Source organism: Pteropus vampyrus, unplaced genomic scaffold (genome assembly GCF_000151845.1).
Source record: "Pteropus vampyrus isolate Shadow unplaced genomic scaffold, Pvam_2.0 Scaffold89, whole genome shotgun sequence".
Classification (NCBI taxonomy): Eukaryota; Metazoa; Chordata; class Mammalia; order Chiroptera; family Pteropodidae; genus Pteropus; species Pteropus vampyrus.
The window spans coordinates 4,649,900-4,669,302 of record NW_011888870.1 but is presented as its reverse complement, the minus strand read 5'-3'; the positions used below and the strand labels follow the sequence as shown (position 1 = coordinate 4,669,302).

The 19,403-nt window shown below is 38.0% G+C and overlaps 1 protein-coding gene across 1 annotated transcript in view; it reads left to right on the top strand.

Moving 5' to 3' along the window:
• The window catches only part of SORCS3 (sortilin related VPS10 domain containing receptor 3), a 540,518-nt gene that overhangs the window by 383,821 nt on the left and 137,294 nt on the right, over positions 1-19,403 (top strand). Inside the window, exon 6 of the mRNA XM_011363775.1 lies at positions 10,261-10,325. Within this exon, the coding sequence (XP_011362077.1) occupies positions 10,261-10,325 (65 nt within the window). The remainder of the gene's footprint in view (positions 1-10,260; positions 10,326-19,403) is intronic.

Here is a 19,403-nt window from a genome sequence, read left to right as displayed (position 1 = left end):
GAACAGGTGTAGAGCCAAGATTAGGATCTAGGACACATGGTTCTGAAGCTCCTCTCTTAACCACTGGACTGTAGAGGGGACACGTTGTCCTGAAAACACATTATGCCTTAAAAATAGCACCCAATGTGATCATTGGATCCCCAACAAGCACTAGCTGTGTCATCCCAAGCTCCAGCTTGGGAAATATGAGGCAATGAGGGTTTTGTTCATTTCTATTTGTTTTTATTTAACTGGAATAGTACATACTCAGGGGATAGATGTCCATTCTTTTATGAATCTGTTTCTCTCTCAAATTATATCCTGTCCCACTTTACCAGCCCATTCACTGCCTCAGGCCCCCCGACCCTCATCTTACCACCAGTCTCCATGTTGGACATCCAGGAAGCTCTTGGGAGATACTTGTTTTGGGAGCCACAGGCCACATTGGTGGGCCAATAGGGTCGATTTGTGCCTCATCTATTTGTCCCTTTTTCTTCAAGTCACTTTTAAAGACCCAATATTTTGTGGACTCCCACAGCCCTCTGTGCCACATTTTCTTACCAATATCTGCCTGTTTCTGTTTTCCATATCAGCCTGAGCTTCTAGAGAGCAGGAACCTTATCATGCTTATCTTGGCATCTTCCCTCCCATAACATCTTGGTATTGGGTTCATAGCAGGTGCTCAGTACTCATGTGTGAATAAGTGGAATGAAGTATTTAGCTAGTGTGTTGCTTTGTCCAGAAGAGACCTTGTAATGTGACTATGGGGATGGTAGAAAGATACCCCTTCTTAGTCTAAGTTTTCATGAAAATCCTTGCCGATCAAAATGCTCCCCTCTACTCTTCTCACTTGGCGAAGTCTGGGTGGTTTGGGACAGTTCAGTGGACACTATTTTTGTTCTGAATTTGTGTTTCTTGTTCTTTGGCTTGCATCTCACCTAAGTGGCCCTAGGTGTTGAGTCAAGCCCTCAGTAAATGATGAAATGAGAGGATCTCCACAAAGCTCCACCCTTTGGGGATCACACTTGCTCCAACTTGTTCTATTTTAAGCACATCCAACAAACTTTAAAAAAAAGAGAACACAAAACTTTAAAAAGCCTAGACTTGACTAAATAAATCAATTGACATAGGTCACATTTACGCAAATTTACTTTTAAAGAAAGAGAATGAATATACCTTCAGAAGCAGAATAATTTGTCCTATGGTACAACTAAAATGAAGAGAATATTATAGACTTGAGTCTACAATCCCTAATTGCTGGCATATTAACTTTTCTTTGCCTTCAGAATCTTTCATTCTGTTTTCAGAGTGATCTCTCATGCCTGCTGCCCGATAGTCTACCCCTCCAGCATGTCCAGTCACACCACCATGCCTTGCATCAGATCACCCGCTCTTCTCCTTGACTTTCTAATCCCACATAATCTTCATGCCTAGTCTTTGTCTACCCTCTTCTCTGAAACCCTTCCTTACCCACTATACTTTTCCAACAAGACTGCAAGCTCTTTAACGGCCCCTTTATGTGTCGCCCCATAAATACCTATTAGAGGAATAGTATGCACTCAGGGGATAGGTAGTAGAGCCTGAGAGTGACAGTTCTACAATCAAATGTCTAAGAACAAGGACTGCTCCTTCTCTGCAAACACTCTGCGCATGTTGCAATGTGCTTGGTTTGTTTAGCCGGATTAACGGGTCTTCTTTGAGCAACAGTTGTCTTTTTAAGGCTGTGTCATGTAATATGGTCTTGCTTAGAAATATGTAACTCTTCACTAAAGCTACGCCAGGCTGTAGCCCACATACACAGCAAAAAGATAAAAAAATAAAATGAAATAAAATAAAACGAACCAAATAGTAGTTGGTACTGTAACTTCCCAAGTACTCACACTTAGTGGGTATTCAATAATTACTTGTCGGGGGATTTTGCTGGTCATATTCCCAATAGAGCAATTTTTCAGTTGTGTTTCGGTAAAGCCTCATGCATTGTCAAAACACTAACACATTCATGAAACCCCAATGACCAGTTTTAAATTATTACTGCCAGCATGTAGCATGGTGTTGGCTATGGTTCACTGAGGTTCTTCAGTCAAAATGAATCTCTGTGTGTTGGGAGTGACCTCTTGATATGTCTCTGCCTGGTCCTGAAAATATTTCATGTAATTGCTGGATCTGGTTCCAGCCATCCAGGACTTAGAATGATATTATATTAAATTAGACCATATAGTTTCTCTTTTCTTCCTCTTTTTATACTGCTTCCCTGATAGGAAATGTCATACTTATGACCCAGCATAAACCTATGTCTTTTTATGTATCTTCAACAAAGTTACATGAAAAATAGTCTTCCATCTGACATGTTCTCTGATATCTTCTATTCAATTCTATTTCATTTTATTTATAAAAAATTGGGTTGAATCAATAAGTATATTTCATCACTCACAAGTGGATCACAGTTCATAGTTAGAAAGACACTGATCTACTAGTAAATGGCCCTTTTAATTTGCTGGGAGAACCAGAATGCTGAAGGGACAGCAGCTCATCCAGGAGTCAGGAGAAAGCCCTGCAGATGCTGAGCCCCTTTTGGAGGGGTGTATTGGTAATGACTCTGGTTGCAGGAAACAGTAAATAACTTGACTGAGCTTAATTGAAGAACTTAATTAGGGTTCGAGAGAAGAAATGCAGTCAGACCTCAGAAGAGACCCTACTCCAGAATCTCATGGGGTGCTCTCTTTCTGTCTCTCACCTTTGTTTCTTTTTTTTGGCAGAACAATTAGTGGCATCTAAGACAAGTTGCTTCAAGTCTCATACTAGAGTTTCTCAAACCAATCTTAATCTGGGAAACAAATGTCTTTGACCCACCTTAGGTTGGGGTTCTGGCTCTGGTCTCATCAGCTATAAACAAGAGTCAGGGCCATGTAGTAGCGACATGGGCATGAGGGTCTGCCCCTAGAAATCTTGGGATCTAGGGGAGCTAGCAGTGGACAAAGACAAGGATTGTTTGTGGTTTGGGAGGAAAGTTCTCAAAGAACCTACTAGAAAAGCCATGTTCATTTGAACTGGATGAGATGAGTTTTTGCTGCCTTAACATTTTTACAGGATAATCACGTTTGTCGAGCAAGTCACAGATGACTGTATGTTTGACAGATTGAGTATTGCTTTGAGGATAAATGGTGAAAATAGCAGCATAATAACTTAAAATGAAGACTTTATTCACTTAATTGCCTGGAGATTAATTAAATGAATAAAATCTGTTTCACCATATTATGAAGTTGTTTTCAACATTTATCTTAAACGTACTGCTGAGGTTATTATTATTCTCACTTGTATATTTATTCATCTACTCAATAGATATTTAATAAATGCAGAGCAAGTCACAATGCTAGGCACTAGTTGAACACATAATCTAATCAGATCTAGAACCTGTTTTTAAGAATAGTACAGTCAAAAGGGAGAAATATTTCAGATACACAAATAACCAAAGGTAGAAGTAAGACAGATTGTGTTTGAATCCAGTCTCCATTTCTTCCCTGCTCTGTACCAATGGTTAGGCAATCTGACATCTCAAAATTTCCACTTCCTCATATGAAAAGAAATTATACTACTTATCTCAAAAACTCGTTTAAGGATTAAGTGAGATAACATTAAGTCGATAGTAAAAATGTTGGCATATTAGGTGCTCAATAAATATCAGTTGCACTTTAGATAATGTGAGCACTATAATAAAGCGTTATATAGTGTCAGGTGTTAATATATGCCTCTCTGTCTTCAGAATGTTTTACATGCATTTACATATTCATTTAGTTCTCATAGAAACAATGAAAGGAATGTCATTATTATCTTCTTGTTGTGCAGATGAGAAAATTAAGGCACAGAAAAGTAAATTGCTTATGATCCCACAGTTAGTAAGCGATGGACAGACCCAAGACTCTTAACTCAGAGAGTCTGATTCCAGAATTCTTACTCTTAAATACACTGCAAATACATGAAAAGGAGAGGCTGTTTTAGCTCTAGTTCACAGAGGTTGTGTTTCAAGCTGCAATGAGCGATTCTCAACTCTAACCATACATTCTTATCTGTATCAATGGCTACACCATTTGACATTTCAAAATTTTCATTTCCTCATCTAAAAAAAAATTATACTACCTATCTCGAAAGTTTGTTTAAGGAGTAAGTGAGATAACATTAAATTGACAGTAAAAATCAATTGATTGATTTGATTCCTGGACTATACTCCAGGCTAGTGGTTCTCAGAGTGTGATCTCTATCATCATCCTGTCACCTATGTGTTTGCTAAGAGTGCAAATTCTTGGGCCCTACCCCTTCCTTCCCCACTCAGAAACTTTGAGGGTGCAGCTCAGCACTGTGTTTTAACAAGGAGATTCTGATGCTACTAAAATGTGAGAGGAGTATTGCTCCAGACCAATTAAGCCAGGACTTCTGGGAGAAGGGCCTATGCATTGGTATTTGATGGTTTAGAAAGTTTCCCAGGAGGTTGTAATATTCACCCAGGTGAGGAGCTTTTATAGAAAGTAGGTATTGAGCTGAGCCATAAGGAGGGAATATCTAGAGTGGAACAGAAGGATTATTCCAGGTGGAGAGGCAGCCCGAGTGAAGAGCAAAAGGGAGGGCGTATTTGTGTGTGATTCGGAGAAATATATTGAAATAAGATTATTTGATAATTTAAATTCCTAGCTAATCAGTTCATCAAGCACTTGTACTTTGACCTCATCAGTATTTTACCCTCAACTCTGTCTCGTGCTTACCCCAAGGTCAGGTTTTCTTATTTCTGGGGATGATTGTTTTCTGGGATTCACAACCACAAAGAAAGAAAACACATAGGAGTTCAGCCCTGCACTTCCTTGTGGCAGCCAAGTGTGTCATGAAGAGACTGGGCTGAGGTTCCAAACCTGTGTGTCTTTGGACAGTGTCATGAAGAGACTGGGCTGAGGTTCCAAACCTGTGTGTCTTTGGACAGTTTTGTGAGGCTCACTTTTCTGATCCGTGAAATGCAGGGTTGGATGTTTCAAAGGCTGCTGCATCCAGCTCCCCAAGCACTGCTGTGTTTCCATGAGCTGTTAACGGTTCCTGATGAGTGCCCGTTTGACTTATTTTATATATTAGGACTTGAAGACTGTGTTTGAACAGAGGGTGCAGTTGCTAAAAATAAACTATAAAACCTCTTGACCTTTTTCATGTACTTCCCTTGGTAACATCTATGAGTGTATGGTCCTAGGAGCTGACAGTAGTTTCTTCCCTGGTAGTTTAACTGTGGCTCCTTATTTCTTGTTGTTCCTGTGTCTTTGGTCCTTGCTCAGAATTCAGTAAGTCTCTCAGTTTTAGAGAATAATCACTAGAGTTTTCCATCCTTATGTGTCAATGTTGGGCTTGTTAATTGTTTTAAAATTATTTTTTTTTCTTTTTCAACTTCGATAGAGCAGTCCATGGGGTAAACAATATCTGGTGCATAGGTACGAAACTGAGATCGTTTCTGGACACAAAAAAATGTTTGTCTTTGAGACCCAAGGGTGAGCTCAAGGCTTACATAGGGCCATATGAAGTTTGCCCAACTGGATGTAAGTGTTATAATCATTCATTCAACAAATATTTATTGATGATGTACCATGTTCCAAGTACTGTAATGGAAATATTGGTATAAAAAGATCCAACAAAAGCCCATGAGGTAGAGGATTATATTCTATAGATACAAAATAATAATAATAAATTTTTAAAAAAGCAATTGCAATCCAAAATAGTGATTTCTACACTGAAGAGGAGTACAGGACATTATAGGAGCCTATATTATGAGTTTGTTCCCAGAATTTGTGATGTATAATCAACGTAGAGAGGGAGGAATGTACCTAAACCAGACTCCTCAATAGCCAGGACTTTTCATATCCAGTGCCCAGGACAATGCTAAAATTATTAGGCACTCAACAAATGTAGATCTTAGGTATGAAGGAGGCAATAAGGCAGACGGAAAGCAGATGAGTTTATCTGTTATTCAAATGAAAAAAAAAAATAACTAAAATGTAAAGAATGCTTTCTGTGTCAAGCACTGTTCTAAGCATTTACTACTTATCTCATTTAACCTCTATAATGATATGAAGTAGGTATTTTGATCTTCCCATTTTACAGATGTAGAAATAAAAAATCATTGTTGGCATATACGTTCAAAATGAGATGAGGAGTTTGCATAAATGGGCCTGGTCCTGCTTCCCTTCTTAAGGAAGAATGGAAAGATTCACTGGAAAAGATTCATTTCTTCCCACCATATTAGGTCTCAGAAAAACCTTGTGACAAAAGAATTCACCATTGAGGAATTTTTAAATATTCATAAGGACTTTCACAGATTCCTACCTATTCTTGATACTTTAACTCTATTCTGTTCCATTATGCTGTTTTACTGGTGAGAAAGGCTGGGCTCAATCCCCAGCCCTGCTCTCGCCAGCCAGGAGAGGCGGCTTGCAGGGGAGGTTAAGCTCATGGCTCAAAGCCGCTTGCTTGGTTCGAGCCCTAATTTTGCTACCTCCTAATTTTGTGAGTTGATTTAGCAAGTTGCTTAAGCTTTCAGTGCCTAATTGTGCCCTTTTAAACTACTGGCAAAGAATAGTTCTGACTCACAAGATTGGTGTGAGGATTGATGAGATCACCATTTACATTTAAAACAGTGCCTGAAACATAGTACACTCAGTATCTATGGATTGTTATCATCATGTGACTTTAGGATTGGTACTTCATCTCTCTTATCCTCATTTTACCAAGGATTAATATCAGATAAATGGCATCTTCCTTAAAGACCAGTTTTGAGGAGTAATTAAGAAAATGCTTGTAAAACAAACACGATGACTAAAATGCAAATAGTTTCAATACCCATTAGCATTTATTGTTATTACCATATGCGCTTTCCCAAATATTTTTGTGAGTTTATCCCTTACAACTCACCCCCCCCCAAAAAAAAATCATCAAATATCTGCATCTTGTATTTCCTTGCTTGCTGTGTTTGTATGTGTTTTCCTTCACTAGGTTTTTGGAAGTGGGAACTTGTTGGGGACTTTACATTAGGGACTTGATTAATTCTACCTGATGAACAACAAGAGAGTTGCCTGATGAGATGTTGTGGTCCAGAATAGCAACAGTTCAAGGGCATCTCACCAGTTGTAGGATTAGGTGAAGAAGTGAAATCACTGCCAGTTTATTTTTGCTGTCTCATTAGTAAGGGAGGCATTGAGTCTGGACATCAATTCAATGTGTCCAGCTAAGGCAGTGGTTCTCAACTGGGGGTGATTTTGCCCCTAGGGGATGGTAGGCAATGTCTAGAGATATTTTTGGTTGTCAGAAGTGCAGGGGTACTACTGCATCTAGTAGAAGACAGGGATGCTGCTAAATATCCTGCATTAGCTAGGACAGCCCCTACAACAAAGAGTTACCACCCCAAATGTCAACAGTGCCAGTGCTGGGAAACCCAAAGCTGTTGCTGGAAGTGGACAGCGACATCCCTCTGTGCACTGGACAAGAGCAAGAGTATTCTCCTTACCCTCAGCACCCAAGTTCTTTTGCTCTTCCTCTGCCCAGCTGAGTAGCCTAATCTCTTCCCCTGTGGACACAAAGACAGAGCAGCTTTGAAGTTTGAGTCTTTTATCCGGATTATTTAATCTGTAGGTGTGCCTAATCTTGAGTTGTGTGTGATAGTAAATGGTGATAAAAGAGTTAGAGTCTCTGTTCTTAGGAAGCTTACTGTCTGATAGGTAGTATATTAATAAGAATTATTCTGTTATAATTGATGGCTGAAGCAAATAAATATCCAAACACACACCCTCATAAATAAAAGTATGCTATGGGCTTATTTGTATAAACAGTTTGTAAACTTGTAACCACGAAAGTCCCCAAATAGCCAAATAATCTTAAGAAAGAACAATATTAGAGATATCACACACCTTGATTTCAAACTGTGCTACAAAGCTATCGAAATTAAAATGATATGGTACTGGCACAAAAAGAGACACATAAGTCAATGGAACGGAATAGAGAGCCTAGAAATAAACCCATGTGTATATAGCCAATTAATCTACGACAATGGAGGCAATAATATCCAATAGAGTAAAAACAGTCTCTTCAATAAATAGTGTTGGGAAAACTAGAGAGATACATGCAAAAAAAATGAAACTAGACCACTTTCTTACACCATATATTAAAACAATCTCAAAATGGATTAAAGACTAAATGTAAGATCTAAAACCATAAAACTCTCATGTTCAAACATAGTCAGTAAACGCTTTGACATCAGTCTTAGCAATATTATTTTGTGTATGACTCCTCAGGCAAAGGCAACAAAAGTAAAAATAAACAAATGAGACTACATCACACTAAAAATCTTTTGCATAGCAAAGGAAACCATCAACAAAATGAATAGATAACCTACTGAATGAGAAAAGATATTTGCAAACAATACCTTCAATAAGGGGTTAATACCGAAAATATATAAAGAACCCATACAACTCAACATAAAAAATTTCAACTAAAAAATGGACAGAAAACCCGAATAGACATTTAAAGGGGATATATGGATGACTAAAAAAACACATAAAATATGCTCAACATCACTTATAACCAGGGAAATGCAAATCAAAACCACAATGAGATACCACCAAACACCTGTCAGAATGACTATCAAAAAGACAACAAATAAGTGCCGGCGAGATTGTGGAGAAAAGGAAACCTTCATGCACTGTTGGTGGGATTGGAAAATAGTATAGCGGTTTCTCAAAAAATTAAAAATAGAACTACCACACGACCCAGTGATTCCAATTCTGGGTATTTATTCAAAGAAAACGAAAACAATAATTTAAAAAGATACATGCACTCCTATGTTCACTGAAGTGAGGAAAAATTAAAAGATATCTTATTAATAATCAATGGGAAAAATAAAGTATTAGATTAAGGCCTCATTTATTCAGTTTCTTTGGAGACAGAAATATTTTATATAAGTGAACATTTTAAGTCACTAAAGTTTAACTATTTAAAACATAATTGTTTTATTTTAACAAAAATTATTTTATTTTTCCTAACACATCATTTGTAATCTTAGTCTCTTAACAGAAGAGATTAGCAACCTTGTCTTCCTGCTTCCTGTTTTCTGTGCCTCGAGGTAGATGTCAGATACTGAAACATCAGTATGTAATGGCCTCAAGAACCATTGAGAAATGTAGACATTTATGACATGGAAGACTGAGTTTTTAGTTCTTAGGTCTGTTTTTTTATAGGTTTTTTTTTTTTTTTTCTCTTGCTATCTGGGTAACAGCTGTTGATTCTCACCATTTTAAATTCTACCTTTTTTTTTTCTAACATGATGCCTCTTATCTGTTGAGGACTAGAAAACCAGAAAACCAATCTTAGAATGGTATTTAAAATAAGAGTAAATAAACTGAGTAAAAGCTTGCTGGAGAGAGTGAATTACGTGGTTTTCTTTAGCGCATGAATGTTTTACTATCTCTGTTGCCTTTTTTTCACTGATTTTCTGGATTTTATCCTGGCCTGGATATCTTATGCAGGAGACAGCTGACTGGGCCTTCTGTGTAGAAGTTCTGAATATATAATAATATATTTAGGACAATACGTTTGTAAGGATTCTCAGCTTTCCTTTTTCTGGCTAATGGCAATAGACAGTTAAGGTTTCCTTTTCAGATCATCAGGAGAATTTTGTCCTTGTCAGGCCAGATGTTGCATGCTTGTCCCTAAACATTTACTGTTTACAAGGCAGGAGGAAGGAAAGGTAGACGGATCTAACTCAGGAGGGCAAGGATGCCATGAAGCAAAGAGCGGGGACTGAGACTAACACACTTTGCCCAGGGGACACACTGAGTAGGGACTAGCACACTCTAGTGGGAGGGCAGACGGAGAGGAAGTGGAGGAAGTAACCAGGTGTGACAAGGTGGAAGACCGTGGGGAAGAGAGAACCTCCTAGAAGCTGTAAGGTGGTGGAGAAGGGGCAAGGACAGAGATTTAGACCAGCATTACTGTGGGCTCTGTAGTCTTTTATGTTTTTTTGAGAGTCACCAACTCTCTGACACCACTCTTGGACTCGTGCGTTATGCCCATGACAAGTGACAGCTGCTAGAGGTAGCAAACTGCCAGGGCCCACCAATGGCCTTATTCTATGGGTCCCCATGGTGCAAGACAGTCCCTCTCTGAGACAATGATTTTCCCAGCGAATAATCACCCTGTGTGCTTCCCATGTGTTGTCTGCCGTCCTGTCCTGTCGACACTGAGCTTCTGTCTCCCTTCCTTCCCCAGGTCCGTGGCCGGATTGGATAAAGAGGCAGACCTGGTGCACATGGAGGTGCGGACTGCAGATGGATGTGAGTGCTGCCTCCACCAGGCTAGGCCCAGGGATATCTGCCTGTGGCAACCTCTCCTCCCCCAATTTGCATTTTAATGGTTTGGGAAGATGAAAAGCCCTGAGCTCCATTACTGCCATATCTATCCTTATTTCCCAGAGTGGGGGAGAGGCCTCTGGTCCCAAGGGAGCTGTTTCATTGAAATACACCCTCAGGAATGAATTTTCTGGGGATGTGAGTTAATGCGATGAATTTTGAGGCTCCCGTTGGTAATTTCCTGGCATCTTCAGTGTAATTCAAATCCGGATGTCCATAGCTCATCATGGTATTTTGCATTCACGTGGTGAATTGCAGGAGTTGCCACCTTGAAAAAACAAACCCTTAATACGGTCAAGCTTACCCAAAAAAGTAACTAGGAAATTATTTGCAAAAGTTTTTATTTATTCATTCCACAAATATTTATGGATGGCCTACTCTGTGGCAGGCATTGTTCTAGGCTTTGAAGACACAGTGGTGAGCAAGATCTATGCTGTTCCTGCAAACAAGCAGTGAAACCCCAAGATTTTAAACATGTGACACCTTTGAATATTGTGCACCTACGTACGTTTTAGAATTTGGCCAATAAAGCATCATTTTGCACCACTTTAAGCATTTTACTCTTTTCAGAGTTGATCATATTTATAAAGCTCCTCTCTATCCAAGAAAATAAAATCACCTTAAACAAAAATATATAAAATTTCTGAAAATATATAATATAGATGAAATATATGAAATATATGAAAATGTAATTAGAATATCTTAGGTCACAAATAGAACCAAATAATCTGTGGAGACAGTGGTTACCTGGGAATGCAGCTAAACAGGTACCTGTAGGTGAGTCAGTGTCTTGGATTCTGCCACCCATTAGCCTTGAAACCAGGGAAAATTCTTTCTAAACTCTCTGTGCTCTGATTTTCCCTATTGCCTGAGATTAGACATCCTTGCTGTGCCCACTGCACAGAGTTATGGGTTGGTCAAATGGAGAGGAATGTTATAGAAATTATAAAATACAAATGTAAGGAGATTCTGTTTTGACTTGCCTGTGTGTGCTATAATGTCATTCAGAACACATGAAGTAAAAATGCATGTTTTATCCAAACATGTGTTTTTGAAGCCAAACACAGAAGCATACCAAAAATATGCATTTGGGGTAATATCTTTTATTTGTTTTTATTTTTAAAGAGTTAGAACACAATCAACATTTGTTAACTGTATGTCTGGTACTCTGCTGAGTGTTATACTTTTTTCTTTCTTTGCTTTTTCTTGAGTGGGATTCTCATTTGATTCTTGAATAAATGTAAGCCTCTAAAGCAGGTAGGGATGAAGAATGACCCACAATCTTTAAAAACAGGTTTTTTTTTTTTTAAAGAGCTATTTAAGATTTAGGGAGAGAATATCACATATTCAAATTCAGTGATCATAAAGGTGACAAAACTTGGATTTAGAATTATATCATCTGACTCTGAGTGCTAAGAAAAAACTGGGGGAAGAGTTAGATGTAGGAGCTTGAAGGAACGTAGCAGGACAGGAAGAGGAGAACAGATAGCAACTCCAAGAAGATGACCCACAGGCCAGTTTTTCAGATGACCACTACCTAGGCTTTGCTTCCCATGTCAGCATTTAAAAGCCATATATGTGATCTATGGCGGTTGTATATTTCAGAGTTGGAAGAAACTTTGTAGGCCTATCTAATCTCCTACTTCATGTAGGCATACCTTCCCCCAACACCTCCATTGTGTGTCCTCAAGTTCCATGAGCTCAAGCTTAAGACACATTCTTTGCCACTGTTGGACAGCTCCTATGGTTTTTTCGTTTGTTTGTTTTGGTTTGATGTGTGTGTGTGTGTGTGTGTGTGTGTGTGTGTGTGTTTTCTTTGAAGATAATTTCTTATATTAAACTTAAATTTATTTTCTGAAAGTTCAAAATTTTCAGGTCCAAATTTGGATAAGATCTATGGTGCATGAACGCTGTGAAATTTTATGAGATTAAAAATGCAAAGCCTATAGAAGAATTTCTAGCTTATTGTCAAAAACCGAAGAGAGCAGAAATATAACAAGAATAAATGTTAGGTGCCACATTTAGGTTAAAGTATCGTACATATTAATTCTATTCTATTTTTCTAGTTTTTTTAAAATCTGTTTTTCAATAGTTAAAAGAACCTTATCTCAGCCTAGTGAATTGGCTCTAACTTACCTTTATTTAGAAAATGCACATAACAAGACTGCATTAACTCAGGGATGCTTTATTTTACATACACTAATGAAATGCATGTCATCTTTCTTTTGTGGCACCATGGTGAGTGCTTTCTTCCACTCACACATACCTGTATATCTTTATCTTTCGATCATCACAAAAAGGCATAAAGTGTATTTCTGATGTGGTAGCTTAGATTCAAATGTGCCCAGATTCATACAGCTGGTCTACTGATAAAATAAAAACTGGAATACAAAACTCAACACACTACAGACAGAAGGGACTTCTGATAAAGGACCTCTATAAAGACTTATGACTAACAGCATGCTTAATAATGAGATACTGAATGTTTTCCCCCTAAGGGCAGGAAAAAGGCAGAGATATTTACTCTTACTTTACCACACCTCTTCATCATGCTGAAAGTCGTAGCCAGTGCAGTAAAGGAATAAACATGAAATGCAAAGGGAAACATAAAACTGTTGCTATTCTTGTTGACATGGCTGTCCGTCTAGAATATCACAAGGCATCTACCAAAAAGTCTTCTAGAACTAATAAGTAGGTTGAGCAAGGTTGTGGGATACAACTTATTCAGTGGAGAAAGAATATTTTTTATAACAAATGGTGTTGGAAAAAAATGAGCAATCATAGGGGGAAAAAATGAACTTTAATATGATTCACAATTTATATAAAATTTAACTTAAAATGGATCGTATTCTAAATGTAAAATATAAAATTACAAACTTTTAGGAGAAAATATAGGAAGAAATCTTTATGACCTTGGATTGACATCAAGATGAAAATTGACAAAATAGAGAATTAGTTGATTGGACTTCGTCAAAATTAAAAACTTTTGCTTTTCAGAAGACATAATAAAGATGGTGGGAGAAAATATTTGTAAATTACGTATCCAGCCAAGGACTTATATAGCCAGAACATAAAAAGAATTTTCGAAACATAGCAATAAGGAGTAATCCATTAAAAAAAATGGACAAAAGAAGATATAAAGATAACAAATTCATACCAAAGAAGATATAAAGATGACAAATAAGCATATGAAATGATGTTCAACATCATTAGACATTAGGGAAATGCAAGTTAAAACCATAATGAGATATCATTACATATCTATTGGAATTGCTAAAATAAACAAAGCTGACAATACTAAGTGCTGACAAGGATATGAAGCAACTAGAACTCTCATGCGTTGCTGTGGGAATTCAAAATGGTACAGACTTTCTGGAAAAATATTTGGCAGTCTCTTATAAAGTTATACAGACCTTTGGATCTGGCAATCTCATTCCTATATATTTACCTTAAAGGAATGAAAGTTATATTCATATAAAAACCTATATATAATGTCCGTAGCAGATTTATTGATAATCATCCCAAACTGGAAACAACTTGAAAATTCTTGAATGGATAAATGACAAACAAGCTATAGTAGATCTATAAAATAGGATGCTATTCAGCACCGTCGATACATGCAACAACAGGATGAATTTCAATGACATAAGCTAGTTTTAAAAGGTTACATACTATAATCACTCGATTTATATGATTGTATGGGAAAGGAATAACTATAGGGATGGAGAATAGATCAGTGGTTTCCAGAGTAGGGGAAGTATTTGATAAGAAAGAGCAAAACAAGAGAATTTTTTAGGGTGATATAATTGTTCTGTAACCTGATTGTGGTGGCAACTACATATATATATATGTATATATAAATAAAAATTTATATATCTATTAAAACTTTAGAAGTATATGCCAGAAAATGTACTATGTATAAATTTTTTTAAAAAGTAACTGTTTTAAAAGACTACTAAAAAAATCTATGGGGATCAAAACTAGAACGCAGAGTTCTTGGTTTCTAGTTCTATAGAACTTCCTACATTTTCTCATTAATTAATTGATCAATTAATCCATTTAGTTCTTTTATATATCTAATATTTATTTTAAAGTCTACGTGCACTGGATACTGAGGGGACATGCAAGTGAATGTGGTAACATCCCTGTCCTCAGTGAGCTTGTAGACTTGTCGGGTATTTCTCTAAGAGCTGAATTTGCTTTTGTTCACAATTTTAATTCCCTTTTTCAATTTTTTTTTTTACAATATATATAGTACTCAAAGATATGGAAATTGAAAGAATCATGGAAAGTTTTTTTTTTTCCCCCACGAAGTGGCAAGAGGCATAATGTTTAGGATAGTTGACTATTTAATAATTTCAACGGCAAAATATAATCATCAGTCACAATATAATTCAACATAGCAAAAATTTGTAAGCTTTCAATGTAATTCAATTCAGTCTAACTAGCGTTTACCGAGGCTTTATAAAGTCAGCCTGAGGAGAGAAACGAAGATGACTAAGACTTTACTCCTGTATCTAAGGAGGTGACCCTTTGGGGGAACTTTTGGCAGAGTGAGAAACATTGGACTTATGATGAAATGTGATGAGGCAGACAGATTAGAAGCTTGACTTGCTGAATGGAGAAAGTTAGAAGCTGCCTCCCTAGGTTCTACAAAACTCTTAGAAGAAAGGCAAGCTCTTAGGAAGAGAAGAAGGCTAAGGATGTTGGATTATCTCTTTCATTCTCTCTTTCCACATTCCCCAGTTCTCTTACCATCCTCTATCCAGCACAGATCTCCAAGACACTTTCACTTGTGAATATCCTGTCTCCATCATTAGCCTGGGATTCTTCTGGGGGCAAGAACCTGTCTTGTGTTCTCTGCTTCCTGGTACCTCGGGGAGTGTCTGACACCTGCAACTTCTCTATACACCTTGAGCCAATCCAAAAGAAATGAATCAGTCAGTTTGAGGCCACCCCTTCTTACCATATGAGACCCTGCAAGATGAGAAGTTGTGGAGGCTGGACACTAGGGAGATTGGACACATTGTACCACCTTTCCCTGAAGGTTCTGCTAGCAGTAGAGCTAGCTGAAATTGGGCCAGATATTTCTAAAGTTATCAGACAGATCTCTATTCACAGTGCAGGGAGCAAAGCCTTTGACTTTTGGTTTTTGTAAGTGGAGCAGTGGCCGGACGGCTGTTAGAAATACATTAGAAAGACATTTAACATTTAGAAATACATTAATCATGAGAGTGGTGTGGCTCAACCATTTGGGAAATCACTCTCCGCTTTTCCTACATAGATATGTGAATGAGATCTTTATTTAATCTGGTCTTTCTAGTTTTTCAATTGAGGATGTTTCAAAGGAGAGGAGAGAAAATAGAATTTCAGAAATAAGGATTAATCCAAGTCCACATGTAATTATATAAGGCCTTCCATGAGCTTTGCCTACCTAAAATTCTGTGTGCAGTTTCCACTTCCTTATTCAGGAATTCCTTTCTCACATAGCGCACTCTTCCATCCAGACTGAGCACAAGGACCGCCTCCTCCTTCAAGTCCTCCTGGATTATTCCAGCTCAGACACCCTTTATTTCTTGCCCGAACACACACAGCGCTTAAAGAAAGTAAACAGTGATATAAATTTGGAATATGATTTTACTAGTAGGAGCCGTGCTCTCATGGTTTTTGATTCTCCACAGTAAAACAATAACTTATTATTAATTGAATGTATGAGAGATGCATTCCCTTCCTCCTCTCTTCATAATAAAAAGCTGATCTTTTCAAGTTTATCCAGCAATATACAAAGTTAGCATTTTTCTCACATAATGTTATTTAATCCCGACGACGATCCCAGGAGACAAATGCTAACTTGTCAGCACCTCGAACAAGTGGTGCTGCTGCTTAGCCAAGGGCAATCAGCAGGTAGGAAGGTTAGAATTCGAACTCAGGACTTTCTAGCTTCAGAAGCCTTGCTCTCAAACATCACAATATGCTCAAGAGATCCGGACCTCTTTCATTTTTTTCAGCCATCTCGTGTTATTAAAAAACAAAAAGGCCACAGTTGTTAGAAGCATATTTGGGGGTTTCGATTTAGATGACAAATATCTCCTTTCAGTTTTATCACAGAATCTTTTATGACTGTATCCAGCCTCATTCGGAGATAATGTCTAAAGTCCAAATTTGAGAATTTTGGTAAAATGCAAGACTTGTGTCAATGATGTCCCCTGCTCACCTTTGACAGCCAAAGTCCCCTTCGACCCTCAGTCGCTTCCATCTGGTGCTCAAGCCTGCCTGATAATTTACTCACCCCCATGCCCCGTTTTGGGTTCTGACCTGGCAGTGGGTGGCATAGCACTTACTATCATGTCTCTGTGTTTTGAAAAATAAAAGCATTGAGACTTCTGATACATGAGTTCAGCTGTAAGGCCTCTGAATTTTATGTGGCTTTCAAAAACTCATTTTAGTGCTGCTTTCCTGTTAAATTGGACTTTTCATTCCGCATTGGGCAGTGGCCAAAACGTGGGATGAGTTCGGTTCAATAGCTTACCTGCTATGGGCCAAAGTTGATTTTGTTTGGGGTAGAATTGAACATACCGGATTCTTTTTTCAAAGTGTCCAAATACAAGAGCGAATCATAAATAGATGAGAAAATGAGGCGGTGTGAGGGGATGGATAAGCAGATGGCCTCCTGTGTGTACCTTTGATTTCCAGCGTAAGGAGCTTTCCGAGATACTCACTGGTGAGAAGGAAGCAGGTTGTCAAGTCAACACTTGTGGTTTCTTTGCCTGTATTTACTGCAGCTTGTCACTGGGCTTTTAGTGCTTTATTCTATACACAAATTACTAAGGCTGTGTGGGTTCAAGAAAATTCCTGGTGGGCAGGTCACGTGCTCCAAGGCACAGCCTGGGCTCCTTCCCTTCCCCTGCCTTCTCAGTCAGAAGTGGACAGCCAGGCCACCCTCGGCTTCTGCTGGGAACAGAGACAAAGAGGAAGGGGTGTGCAGGCTGTACTTAAAACAGAATGGTGAACAGGTTGGTCTTGCTAACAGGTCTGGGAATGGGAGCAGAGGCTCTGTCTCTTCTTTGGAGATGTAGGGAAGGACCAAAATCACAGAGTAGAGATGGGACATGAGTGGCTCCCCAGGCTTATTTGAACTATAGGCTTGTTTTGTTTCAACTTAGTGTTTAGCCTTGCCCTCCCTTGCCCTCTTTTACATTTGAATTAGCTGTCAATTTTTTTTTTTTAATCAGGAAATTTTACATTGAACAAAATAGGAACCATTAGCTTTTTTTGAGAAACTCATAATGTCTTATTTCTGCATGTCAGTGACGAACCGAGGCTGAAAAGCAACTCTCCCTTAAAGAGGCAGGTGTTGGCCACTCTGTGGTCATCCCCACTGCTCCTCAGTGATCCCTGACACTAAGGCCATGTGCCAGCTGCCATTTATCTTCTCGCCCCAGCTCATTTTACTCTTATACATTATTTTCCTGGCCCCTTTGGCACTTGATTTTATTAAGCGAGTTCTCAAAGGCCTTGTATTGCATAGAAAGGTGTTTAGTCTTTGTCCCCGAGTACTCAGACCTGTTGATGGTTTTGAAGCTGGGACAGATTAGCTCAGGTTTCAGTCTTAAAGATGACTCTGGCTCCTTGCCCCAGTCAGTCCATCACACACATAAACACTATTGGGGAAATGGATGCAGCAGGAACACAGATGAGAAGGACTTGTCCCAGGTACCTGGCAGGGATCATGGAAAGAATTCTACCCCAGAGGCAGAATTGTCAAGGCTAAGAACCAGCTGGATTGTATGGCATGTGGAAGAGAGAAAAATTAAGAGGCTTTAGCTCCTGGGCAGATGATAAAACAGCTGATAAAGAGAAAGAAAGCAATGTTTTGCATGTTTGGATTATGGATACCAAAGCCAATAGACTGCTCAGATATGGACATTCAAAAAGCAGGACTAGTGTATGTAATAAATTCATTTTCCACCGAAATAGATTTTGTTGTTAAATTCACATCATTTATAAATAAATGTGCGTAATAGCTAGCTGCAAATAATATGCGTAAGCTCCTTCCTAGCCAGCATGTGCTTTTAGAAGAGAAACATCTCAGTCTTATTCACTGCTATATTCTTAGGGCCTAAACAATATCCAATACTTTGCACACACACGAGAAATACTTGTTGAGTTAATCAGTAAATTAATTAAAGATCGACAGAGATAATTTAAAGTGCCTTGTTCTAAACTCAATTGTTATCATTTTTTCTCATTTAACCTTTTGCCTTGTTTATCTGTACTGCCTACCATCCCTTCCATTGTAGACTCCACACCTATGCACACCACTGCACATATGCAAGGGGACAATTGCATTAGACACCTGTGGCAGGTTTTTGGATATGACAGAGACACTCTGCTTTGAATCCTAAAATGATTGCTACTTTTCATTTTAACTATTTATTATTTTTAAATACCATTAAATGAATAATAACCATCTCTAAAACAAATGTATATACTAGTTTTCTAACAGAGACTCACCTGTAGTTTTTCATTAAGGAACAAATAACCAAAGGATTGTCTTCCTTGGATGACCCCATAGTCATAACCAAAGTGCCTTTTAAAGTTGAGGGCTTCCCATTCAGCTACTGCTGCCACCATGATATTTTTTTTTTTTTTTTTTGTGGTGGCGGGGTGTGGGGTTACTTGAAGGGAGTTTAGCAGTTTAAATCTTTTGAAGACTTTAAAAGTAATTGTATAAGTTTTACAAATTTTATATAAGCGATAAGTAAATACTGCATTATACTGGGTTACTTGAAGGGAGTTTAGCAGTTTAAATCTTTTGAAGACTTTAAAAGTAATTGTATAAGTTTTACAAATTTTATATAAGCGATAAGTAAATACTGCTTTTTTATTGTAAAAATAATAAATATCTATATAATATGAAAAGCAAAAGACCCACTGCAACTCTATCTCCTTCAATTTATTTATTTCCCCAAAAGTAATTCTAGTTCATTTTTATTCATATTC